Genomic DNA, 12,827 nt, shown 5'->3' on the forward strand with positions numbered 1-12,827 from the left:
GAAAGTCAAAGAGGTCTTCCAAGACTGGTTGGGACACCTAAGAGGCTTGTAGAGAAAAAATCTGTGATTGGTGTGCATTCAGAAACTATCACAATTGTTTCCCTGGATCAGATAGTCTAGTAGATTACCTCTGACCACTCACAAAAAGAAAGGGAAATTATCCTGCAAACATCTTTACTCCCAGAAGCCTTCTTTGACTGACCAGCCATGTTTATTACAACAAAATGTTCAATACACTGGTTTTATTCTTGTTATCTTTTATTGTTCACTGCCCTGGAATGAGTTCAGAAGTGGAGAGGTTTATAAATGTTGTACAGAAATAAAGTGCAGGAGTTCAACATGACAGTCCCTGTAGCCACACTGGGAGCTCACAAATGTGTCAGTCTGTATCTCTGTGTGTTTATGCATGCAAGTGAGTGCCTAGACAGATACCCCAAAGAGTCGCAAAGAGCACAGTGCCAAATTTATGCGCTGGGGCCTACGTCCGAATGCCACCTCTGAGGCAGGCTTGGTTGCTGGCAGTAAGGAGGAGGGTCTCCTCAGTGGTAGCCCCCAATTTAAGAAACAAGCTCCCGGTGCCAGCTCCACTGTCTTAACAGCACGAGGTTATGTCTGTCTCCTATGACCAGGAGTTTAATTAGCTTCAATATTTTGGGGGGTCATCATGTCAATTGCTTAACCAGCCTTGCCATTTTAATTCCTGTAAGCTATTGTCACTTTTTACATTTGGTTTTAATTTTGGCTTTTAATTTTTTGCATGTAATTTTTAGGATGTTATTGTTATCTGTACTTCATATTGTATGTTATTGTGTTTTATTTGCTATTGCAAACCAGCCAGGGTTTTATATCACTTTTGGGCTATATAAAAATAAAATTCGATATAACAATAGTAATAATAATTTAGCAGAGCCAGCTCGATTGTGCAGCATGGTGTACAAACCCAGACGACTGAGTTATTTAACCCCTGAACAGTGGTTAACCTAACAGGAAACCAACAGCAAACCAGTCTGGGTTTGCACGTCATGCTCTGTGAGCTCTGCAAAGCAGTCAGTCATGGGCTGTGTTGTACAGCAGGCAAGGCAAAGCTTTTTAAACCAGTGAGTTACTGTTATTTGTAAACCAGGGGATTGTTGCTGAGAAACTCCATCCCTCCTCACAGGAGGATTGCAGGTAAGATCAGAACAGGACGGTTTGGGAAAGGAGTGGCCAATAATATCATAGACACTGCTAATCAAAAAGTCCTAGTACGTCATCCCTGTGAATCTTGGCTCCGCTATGCTACTGGTTGTCTGTCCCCCAGATCTGCTGTTCAGAGGTATATAGGCTCTGCTGTTTCCATGTAGGGATTCTACTTACTTATCCTGGATTCTCTTTGCTGATAGATCTGTCCTTTCATTTCCAGAAATCGTTGCTGCCTCTGGCAGGAATCTATGATCTGGCTGATGGATGATGTTCACTTCCAAGATTTCTGTCCCATTGTACTCTATTCCTGATCTACATACTTTGTCCTTACTAGAAATGCTGTAGTATTTTGTGGACTACAAAGTAACATAAATACATTCATTCATTTATAGATAAAATTAAGTCTTTTGTGCAGAACCTCAGGCATTTCCTTGAGTTGGAAATGAACTGGAAAGGAAAGTCACAGTTGCATTCCAAGATGACAGGCGTATTTCAGCATGGTGCATTATTAGTCATGGTGCATTATTTGTCAGCCTCTCCGCTGCCCTTGAAGACAGGATGCTTGGAAGACAGGAAAATGTCACATTCCTCAAAGAGAGAAAACACTCTCAGCATAGTTGGGCAGTTCCTGAAAAAAGTTCTTAAATCTATACCCTATAAAACCACTTAAAAAGAATAATCGAGTATTAATCCCATACTCACTGCAGGGGTTCCACTTGGAATACTCATTACAGAGATTCCACATGTGCATCTTCTGGTGGCGCTAAGTTGGTATTTTCTGGACTCTGTCCACAAGTGTCTTCCCGGCACCAAAATTTAGATTGAAGACTCCCCCAGCAATGACTAGGTTGGGAGCAGGGGAAGAGCTTATGATTAAATCCACCTCTTGAAGACTTCAGCATTATTGTTCTCAACAAGACCCCAGAGTCCCCCAGGCTGCATCCTGGAAGTGAAACAGCTTTGCTGCTGCAAATTTAGTGAGTACTGCAGAGATTCAGTACGTGTCCTGAGCAGTCCCTTAATTTGCAATTACACTTGTATGTTCATAGACAAACTTTTTAATTATACCCAAAAGGACCTCATGGCATTCTCTTAATTGATCTCTGCTGGCCCCTTCTTAAGATACTTTCATAAACACACATCTGAGTTAACTTTTGAAATATTACAACAGCCCACAGAGAATTCTGGTTTTGTTGTCATCAGAGTGATACATGGTTCAGGTGTCACAGATATGGCCCTTTAATGTCTTGCCCTATTTCCTATCCAGTGACACATGGGAGTCATGTCAGGGAAAGGATATACTGAACAAGCCTGCTTGGCAAGGCCTGAGCAGGAAGTGGGCTAGAATATATTAAAAAATGGTTAAAATGTATACGGAAATTAGTATTTCGGGGGAATACTTTAAAAATAATGCAAATCTCCATTGTAAAACTAGAAATCAATGTGGAAATATGATGGAATTGACTTATGATGAGAAATAGATGAGAAACTGACACATTTTGTATTCTGTTTGGCACCAGATGAAGACTTTTTTAATTACCCAGCACTTCAACTTTTTAACTTTATTTTTAATATTACATTTTACCACGTGCCACTGTTATGCTCCTGTGCTGCTTCCATTGCGGTTGCTCTTGTTTCATTGCTTTAAGTTAATTTATGTTTGTATTTTTAAAAAGTTTTGTTAACTGCCTGGAGATCCTCAGCTATTAGGCAGTATAAAAATGAAATAAATAAATAAATAAAAGTGATTGTAAAGTGGAGGTTTCTTCCTCTTAGACCTGAATGAGCTGGAATTAGTATGGTCTGGCTGAGTGAACCCTCTAGGCAACCTCAAGCCAACCATAACAACAAGATTCTCTAGTCCTTTGGGATGAGTAACCCTGGAGCAATAATTCCTTGCTGTTACTCCATCTTTCAGCACTTCTTGACTTACTTAACTCCCACATGTTAAGGCCTTCTTACAAAAACATATGACATGTCCCTAAGATCAGCTTCTTTACCAGAAAACTGGAGAATGGCTTATGTAACACCATTCCAGGCAGATCCAGGAAATTATAGGGCCTGATCATATAGAGCAGAATGTCCTGCTGAAAAAGAATCAGCATGGCTTCTGCAAAACTAATTCCTATTTCACTAGCCTATTAGAGTTTGTTGAGCATGCCAATAAACATGTGGACAGGGTAATCTGATAAACATTTTATTTGGACTTCTGAAAGTTTTGGCAAAGACCCTCACCAAAGACCCCTGAGCAAACTTAGCAGTCCTGACATAAGGGGTGGGGGTCCGCTTATGGATCAGTAACTGGTTAAAACCAGAAAGCAGAGAGTGGGAATAATTGATAATTTATTGGATGCAAACTGTGGGGTCCTGCTGGGTTCTGTATTAGGACCAATCTTTTTCAACCTATTCATAAATAATGTGGCATTTAGAGTAAGCAGTGGAGTAGCCAAGTCTGTGGATAGCACCAAACTATTCAGTGTGGTGAAAACCAAAAGGGATCATAAGGAGATCCAGGGGGATCTCTCCAAGCTGGGAGACGGGGCATCCAAATGGCAAATGCAGTTCAGTGTAAGCAGTGCGTTTTTTGTAAAAAAAAAAAAAAGGTGCCGGAGCACACGTTGCCGCCTTGTGCGACCACACACACCAATCCCAAGCCGAGCAGCGTCCCAAGCCGGGCGGTGTGGACACAAAAGCAGCCCACAGGCACTATGCTAATGATGTTTGCTGCTGACCTGCTATGCTGACAGGCGATTCAAAATCACTTCATAAAATCCATCGGAAAAAAAGGTGCCGAAACACCATTCCGGTGCGTTTGATGACAAAAAAGGCCCTGAGTGTAAGCAAGTATAAAATAATGCAGGTCACGGCAAAGCATCCCAACATCAAGTATAGGCTGAGGGGATCTGAGGGTTCTTGGGGTGGTGATGGACAGTTCTGTGAAAATGTTGACTCAGTGCGCAGCTGCTGTGAAAAGGGCAAACTTAGGCATACTTAGGAAAGGAATTGACAATAAAACTGCCAAGATCACACTACCATTATACAAATGTGTGATGGGACCACACTTAGAAAATTGGGTGCAGTTCTGGTCACCACACCTGAAAAAGTACTTTATTGAGCTGGAAAAAGATCCGAGAAGGGCAGCAAAAATGTTCCAGAAGTTGCAGCTACTCCCCTATGAGGAATGGCTACAATAACCAGGCTTGTTTAGCTTAGAAAAACAGTTGAGTGAGGAAAGACATGACAGAGGTGTTCAAAATTATGCATGGTGTGGAGAAAGTGAAGAAGCAGACACTTTTTCCCTGTTTCACAGTACTAGATGGCAGGGTCATCCATGGAGCGGATCAGCAGGAAACCCGGGACAGATAAAAGGAAGTATTCCTTCACACAACACAAGCATTTAAACTAGGAAATTCACTGCTACGTTCATGGAGAAGGCTACTAGTCTTCATTCAGTCGAATCTGTGGTGCATTTCTCTGCCACCGCTACCTGCTGACACAAGCAGCAGCAGAACTGGAAGTTAGGGAGCAAAGCAGAAATGGTGGGGTTTTGCAGCTGGCCAGCAACAGGGGACTTGGGGAGAAGGGTCTCCCCGATGCTGTTCCCTATGGGGAGGGAAGAGAAATCAAGCTAGCCCTCCCTGCCTGAGTGTTTTGCTCCTTTGTAAGCATGCAGAAATGAGAGATTCATCCTAGGTCCCCAGCCATTCTTCTGCACAAAGAAACCCAGAACCACTTCTGGAACTTCATAATGCTTGGGAAAGTAAGAAACATGAAAAATGATCCTGATAATAACAGTAATACTACAGTGCATTGCAATAGATTCCTCACATGGATCCCATACATCATAAACAGGTTTACTTCAGTGGTCAGAAGGGTCCCATCCAGAGTACTTCACAGGCTTTGCGGGGGTCTGTCACTATGCAGCTGCACAGATGAATGCCCTAAAGATCTTTCATTTTTTATTGCTTAGTCTGATCCAGTGTCTCTGTTATTCCCCCCAGATCCAGCTTTATTCACTTAAAGGATACTTCATCCTTTTCGAAAAGTCTGGGCTCTTTTCAATTGGCAGAGGTGCTTTAAAAAAGACTTTTAAGTGTGGGGGAGAGGTATCCACTTCATTATAGAATGTTTTTATAATTTTTACAAGTGATACTACACCAGGTTTTTTCAATTCCCTGTCCTAATATTTTATGGATTTATGTCCTAATATTTTAGGACAGAACAAAGTTTCAAACAAAGCTAAAGCTGGATCATTTTCCTTGACTGAAAAATTAGAGCTGCTGCAAACTTTTTCTTGTTAGTGCTTATAAGAAGGGAAACATCCAACTCTCTTTCTTTGGGAAAGTCAAAATTGCTTATCATTTCTGCAGAGGGTTCTCAAGGGAGGGCACTCAAAGCTTGGGAAGAAGGAGGACAGCCCTCTTGCATGCACTGAATATAAGGAGTGGGAAAGTAAGGGAAATTACATACCTGTCCCTGCAGAAGGCACAATGTTCTTGGTGACGATGGCACAGCAGGAAGAGAATGGGGCATGGGCTGCTGTCCAACTCAGTCTGCAAATTAAATGAAAAGAATTTCCAAGAGGAGGAATGCCCTGTTTTCTTCCATACAAAATATGACTAAGGTAAGGTTGCAGAAGATGCACCTGCAACACCGTTGGAGGGAGTTGTGGCAGAAAAGGAATCAGAGGGGAAAGGGCTAGGACCACATGCCCACACCATTTTTGAGCTGCAAAATGCTGCTTCCTAGAACTGAGCTGTTTTTATAACAGACTTTATGTTTTGCATGGAGGACAGGTAGTCGTTGAGCCGAGTGACATGTTGCTTATAGAGAAATGTCCAAATTGTGTGTTCTTATTAAATGAAGAGCAACTTTGGGAGGCAGCCACTGGAAGCGGAGAACTGTCAGAAAGGGTAGTTTGTGGGACACCCAGAGAATGCTCAGCCTAGTGTTGTAAATAAAACTAGATAAATAGTAAATAAATAATAAACAAACAAACAGTAAATAAACAAATAAACCATTTAACCCCACCAGTCCATTTCCCACACCTCCCCTGTCGGCAACAAAATTCCAAACACAGTTCTTCAAAAGCAAAGCTAGGGAGTGGCAAGACCAGCCAGTGAGCAAGGTGTCCGGCATCCCCTCTCTCCACAGCTTCTCTGCTTCCAGTTGTCTCTCCAAAAAGTGCTTTTCACGCTGGCCAAATGCTGCCTGGTTGCAAGGAGGGGGGCATCCGTGGGAGTTGCCCTGGGAACAGGAATGGCTCCACTTATCATCACACACAATCCCACTGCTTCTGAAAAACAGATATACGTAGGAAAGAGTTTAAGAAGATTGAAAAGTGCATTTGAAAGCATAGGCTGGCCAATAGCCCATACCAATTCGTGTTCTGTCATTTTAGGTGGCACAGGACTCATAAGCAGAATGGAAGGTTAGAAGAAGAAGGTAGTTACATCAACAATAGTTCTCTTTTTATGTTGTTTTTTGACATTTGCTTCTACAACAGGGAGTGTGACTGGATAAGTGGGAAGCAATTCATTCGTTACATGGAATTAGGGTCTGCTTGCTTGCTTGCTTGCTTGCTTGCTTGCTTGCTTGCTTGCTTGCTTGCTTAAATGCTTTATCACATCCACTCTAATATTTCTGGCCATTCTTAGGACCTTATGAAGAAGCAGAACTGTAGACCAAGAGCGAATCAGTTACTCATACTGAACTTGCAGACTCAAAAATTACAGTTTCCAGTTGAATTTTTCTTTTAATGTTCATATAGACCCATTTGATTTTTGGCTGCAGGAGATGTTCTGACCAAATCAATTCTACCATAGCATATGCATGATATACACTCATGTCTCTCCTGTCAGCTGCCTAATAATTAAGACTTAATCTTGGCTACCCATTTTAAGAGGCAGAGGGCTCCCCGCAGGCAAAATGGAAGGCTTGAGAGATCCCAGGTAAAGAAAAGGAGGGTATGTCGCACCAGTGCATGGAGACCACCAGCAACGATGACCTCTCCAATTACATTCACTTTAACAGAAGCTGCAGAAATAAATAGCAGCTGCAAGAAAGCCGGGGCCTGCACTGGTGCTTTCACTGGGACGTCTGAGGGGTAAGCTAGACATACCGTTTTCACATCTGACCCAACAATTCTCTGTTCCACATCCTGAAGCAGCTTTTGCAACTTTGGTAAATGATGGACTACCTGCAGTTTGACCACTGCCAGTGGAAAATTTGAAGCACTTCTTTGAGTCTCTTTTTCTGTTTTGTTTTGTTTTGTTTTGGCATTTCCATTCTAGAAGAGGAAATGAGACTGAATGAATCATAAGGTATTTCTGACTTCCCTTTTCTAATCTAATGCAATATATACTCTAATGTTTGTGGCCATTTTTAGGAACGTGTACATTATCGGGCTTCTTGATTGGTCCTTACAGAGACAAAGAGCTCAGAAATTGCACATTCTCCCATTAGGAAAATGTTGAAATTTGTTTTGAGCATTCCTATATGCCTGCTTGTCTCTTGGGTATAGCAGATGTTCTGACCAAATTAATTCCACCATGTCATATGCATGAGCTACATTTTTCTCTCTTCTGTCATCTGTCTAATTATCTAGGCATAATCTTATCAAGGCTTTTCTTTGTTCACATCTCTCCTGATTTGCATTCAACTCTCTCTGGACACTGCTGTCTGTCACAGAGTCTTCCGAGGGAGACCAAGTATTTTTGCTGTACGTTAAAGCTGCATTATATTTCCAGCACTTTCTGTCCTTGCATGTTGTTGCTTGTGGATTCTTAGTTGTCTGCATGTGGGTGGGGGTGATGCAGGGAGAGATGACTGGCTTACATTGTGTTCCCTTACATAAAAAGGGCCCAGCTCCATCGGACCGAGGCTCATCCGCATTAACAGGAGCATTGCTTCCAAATCACATGAGATACTCAGTCCTCTATATTGGGCACTGGTTTGGCCCCATCTTGAGTATTGTGTCCAGATTTGGGCTCCACAGTTTAAGAAAGATGCAAGCAAACTGGAAAAGTTTTAGAGGAGGCCAACAAGGATGATTGGGGAACTAGACACAAAGCCCCATGAGGAGAGATTAAAAGAGTTGAGCATGTTTAGCCTTGAGAAGAGAAGACTGAGGGGGGATATCACAGCACTCCACAAGTACCTGAAAGGCTGCCACACCGAGGAGGGCCAGGATCTCCTCTGAATTGTGCCTGGATGCAGGATAGGGAACAATGTGCTCAAGCTACGGGAGGCCAGATTCCAAGGAAAAGCCTCCTGACTGTTAGAGCAGAACGGCCATGAAACCAGTTGCCCAGGGAGGTTCTGGGCTTTCCCACACTGGAGGCCTTCAAGAGGCAGCTGGACAGCCACATGTCAGGCATGCTTTAACTGAAGTCCTGCATTGAGCAGGGGGCTGGACTTGATGGCCTTCTAGGTCCCTCCCAGCTCTACCATTCTATAATTCAGTGTTTCTGTGAACTAGTCCAGCATTCTGTTCACACAGTGGCCAAGCAGCTGTGCACCAGATCCCACAAGCACGGAGTGAGAGTCACGGCATGTCTACTCAGGAGCAGTCACAGGGGCTTGTTCCCAGGTGAGTGAGTGTAAGATTTCAGCTTACAGAGCGGGGGAGTGATTCTAAAATTATGAGCAGCATGGAGGGTGCAAATGGGGAAGCACTGCACCTCCTACTATCAATGCTTGCAGTTGCACCATGAAGCCGAAGACCCTGCCTTGTGCAGATCCCGAATGGCCCAAAGGCAGTACTCCTTATAACAACACATCGTTCCGCTGAAGTCGTCTTTGTCCCAGAGTAAGCCGGCCCACATGAGCTTAGCTGGAGGATGGAGGGCTCCACCCCAAATTGAGGAAAAACCCAACCACTGCTAAATGCCACCTCCAAGTTACAAAGCAGTAAATCTGGCTCTGTGGACCAAAAGCACTAGAAGGGCTTCTGCCTTATGAACCTGATGATCCATTTCCTATAAATTTTTGGCCAGTCACTGCTGTGGACAAGAGTCTTGGTCAGAAAAGGAAACCTCAGTCTCAAGTTCTTCTTGCGTTCTTTCCTTCCCCCCTTCCTTCCTGCCTGCCTTGCCTTGCCTTGCTTCGGGCACAGGTTCCCCTTGGTTTCTTTTTCCCATGCCCAGTGCCAGCCTGTCTTATTCTTCTTAGGTTAAGACTCCAGTAATATAGGCAAGGAATTCAGATCAGGCTCACAAAGGCCCAGCTTGTTTTTCTCTGTTGTTTCTATATGAGGCTTCAGGGCTTGTATAGCTACTTCTGATGTTCTCTGTTGTTTCCTGTAGGCCAAACTAGACACGATGGGTCTGCCATCTGTATGCCCGCTCTATTTGCATGAAAAGTAGCGTGAAGGTCTCTCCTATGCAAAAGAGAATCTGCAAGCAAAGGAGGCAAAGCCCACCCTCCCCTCTTTGCTGCTTTAAGCAGCTGCGTCCCTCAGCCAGTCTGGATCCAGTCCTTAAATAAGCCATGCAGGGAGAAAGCTGCATAAAACCAAGGCAGGCAGGGAAAGCTAGAAGGAGAGGAGTTGTAAGCCACTCCTTGCACAGACCCTTTGGCATCAAGTGCCCACTGTTGCCCACACTCCTTCATCTGGGACAAATCCAACACGGCTGCCCTCCATACTTTGCACAGCTGTTGCAGCACCTCTAAATACTGTCAGTGCACAACCAGAAACTGTGCACAACGAGCTCTACCAAGTGAAATGTCACTTTTTTGGTAATTAGCTGTAAGTGGATTAAAATAGAGGGTTCCCATAGCACGTGATATTTTGCTGTATAAGCAAGCAGTGCCAAGATCTTTCCAGACTGCTTACTCTCAACTAAGTTTCATTCATTTTGGCGCCTTTCTGGTGATAATTAAAATTTCCCTGTTTGCAGGTCTTGCACATCTTCTTGCTTCCTGCTGCTGGCCGCTGACAAATAGCTTCCCAGTTTCCCCTTGAACAGACTGTTGGGAAAAATGTTCATTACTGGTTTCCTTGTTCGATTTTCATTTTTGTGTTATTCCTTGGCTGTTTCTCTATTTACAAAATGCAACAGAAAAATTGATAGCAAAACCGTCACTAACACCGTATGTCCTGCACGGACACAGAAACCACCAGTGACAGATCATCTGGAGCAGCCTTCCTGGCAAGCACATAATGTGATAACATCTATCCAAAATGCAGCTGTTGCTGTTGATTTAACCACACCCTGGTCAGCCTTGTATAAGAGCAGGTAAACGTTCGGGGACTTTGTGCCCGGATGGGCTGCCAACTTGCCATACCTTCTCTACTCATAGTTTACGGTCTTTTGAAGAACGCTTGAGTAGTAGCCATGGAGGGTATGGGACAATCGGGGGCCGCGGTCTGAAGACTGTTGCTGGCCGCATTCAGAGGCACTGGGCACGGGCGCGTCTCCCGTGTGAGGCGATGTTTGCCCGCTTGCTCAGGAATCTGGGTGACAGACGTGCCCATCAGCTGCTGGCCTCTCCCCTCATGCGGGGCTCTGTCTCCCTGTGTCTGCTGCTGCAGGTGTGACGCAGAAGCTGCATGGAGAGGAGTAACCACACCTCACCTGGGGCAACCATGCAGTTCCTGCTGCTTGGTTTCTCGGACCTGCTGGGTCTGCGGGCCCTCCTCTTTTGCTGCTTCCTCGCGGTCCACCTGGCCACCCTGGCAGGAAACCTCCTCATCCTCTTGGCGGTGGCCGCCGAGGCCCCCCGCCCCCCCATGCTCCTCTTCCTCGGCCAGCTCTCTGCCATCGAATGCTGCTACACCCTGGTCATCGCCCCCAGGGCGCTGGCTGACCTGGCCAGCATGGGCACCAGCACCATTTCCCTCGTGGGCTGTGCCACCCAGATGCATTGCTTCGTGGCCTTGGGAGGGGCCGAATGCTTCCTGCTGGTGGCCATGTCCTACGACCGCTACGTGGCCATCTGCTGGCCGCTGCGCTACACGGCCGTGATGAGCCAGGCGGTCTGCCTCCGGCTCGCTCTCCTCTGCTGCCTCGGCGGCTTCGCGGTCTCCCTGGGGCTGACGGTGGCGGTCTTCCAGCTGCCCTTCTGCGGCTCCCACCGCATCAACCACTTCTTCTGTGACATCCCCGCCCTCCTCCACCTGGCCTGCACGAGGCGCTACAGCAGCGAGCTTCCGCTCCTCGCAGCCTGCGTGCTCCTGCTGCTGCTGCCCTTCCTCCTCATCCTCGCCTCCTACGCTTGCATCACCGGGGCAGTGCTGCGGATCCGTGGCTCCTCTGGCCGGAGCAAGGCATTCTCTACCTGCGCCTCACACCTGGCTGTCACATCCCTACACTACGGCTGTGCCACCTTCATGTATGTCCGGCCCAAGTCCAACTACTCTCCAGGCCGGGACAAGATGGTGGCGCTCATCTACACAAACATCACTCCCCTGCTGTACCCGCTGATCTACAGTCTCAGGAACAAAGAAGTCAAAGGAGCAGTGAGAAAGCTGCTGAAAAAGAGACTGGCGCAGCCAGCTGGGATCCCTTCAAGCAGGGGCCTGCACAGTTCGGGAGCCGCTGGACCAGGAGGCAGGAATGCAAGGACTGCTGTATGTTGACAATAAGCAAGCAAAGAAGAGCCCTAAGTGGAGAGACACCACGAGCTGGTGTTTGCTGCCAACCTGGGGCTGCAACACGGTGGGATTGCCGAGCACCGGGCTGAGCACAGCATGCCTGGTGGGGCCCCATCGCCTCGGGGGTCACAGCTAGTGCTCCTCAGTGGCATGAGAGGTACCTGTCTGCACAGGTGGACCTTCTCCTCACTCAGCTCAATTAAGTAGGCATAGGATTGCAGCCAACGTGGTTTTCCAATAAAGTTTTAGAGGCAGTTGGACGTGACTTGGGAGAGGCAGCGGTTCTCACAGTTCAGAGATGCTTATTTCTGTTGTCCCATTGTCACACCAGCATCTGGCATGTCTGGGCGGCTCCCAGGGGCCTGGCAGCCTGGCCAGGTCCAGTGCTGAAGCCTCCCTTTCTCTCCAGCTGCCATTTACATTCCCTCCCACAAGCCACACGCAGGATGCAATGCTGCTCCGGCACACAATGAGGAATGAAACTGGCAGCTCCGTCCAAGCACTGCCTGGAGCACCAGGGTCCTCCACTGCCAGGGAACCCAGCGGTCCCACGGAGGGGGGGAGGGGGTCACCACCCAAGGCCCTGCCACCCAGGTCCCTCCAGACTGGCAGTGGCTCCAGACACAGTGGGACAAACAGGTTTGCTGGGGTGGGGGTGATATTTGGAAACCTGAAGGAATTGTTTAGGAGAGACAGAAGCAGGGTAACAGAGCACACAACTATTTCCTGGAAAGATCTGTTTATTGCCTTTCAGCAAAGCTTCAGGGACAGTATATAGAAGCAAGATAAGATGTGCAAATAAAACATAAGTTGTTAAAAAAGGAAAATACATTAAAACACTTTGAAAAGCCTGGGAGAATTACCATGCCTTTGCTGCCTCTGTGAATCTCTGGCCATGGTCCACATTATCTCAGATGGCGGCACACTTGGAGGGGAGCCTCCAAAGGCGATCTCTGTGCATGGGCAGATTGGCACGGGAGCAGGCAGTTCTTCAGATGCCTGACTGTAAAGGCAAGTGACCTTTGGACAGTACTCAGGAAGACACCAG

General features: G+C 46.3%; 1 protein-coding gene across 1 annotated transcript; it reads left to right on the forward strand.

The window, feature by feature from the left end:
• Nucleotides 1-10,735: 10,735 nt before the first annotated feature.
• LOC123028033 (olfactory receptor 10AC1-like) lies at nt 10,736-11,764 on the forward strand. Its single transcript, XM_044439477.1, has one exon. It carries the CDS (start codon nt 10,736-10,738, stop codon nt 11,762-11,764), a length of 1,029 nt encoding a protein of 342 aa, XP_044295412.1.
• The last annotated feature ends 1,063 nt before the right edge of the window (nt 11,765-12,827 follow it).

This window comes from Varanus komodoensis, unplaced genomic scaffold (genome assembly GCF_004798865.1).
Source record: "Varanus komodoensis strain SLA01 unplaced genomic scaffold, ASM479886v1 scaffold35, whole genome shotgun sequence".
Taxonomy (NCBI): Eukaryota; Metazoa; Chordata; class Lepidosauria; order Squamata; family Varanidae; genus Varanus; species Varanus komodoensis.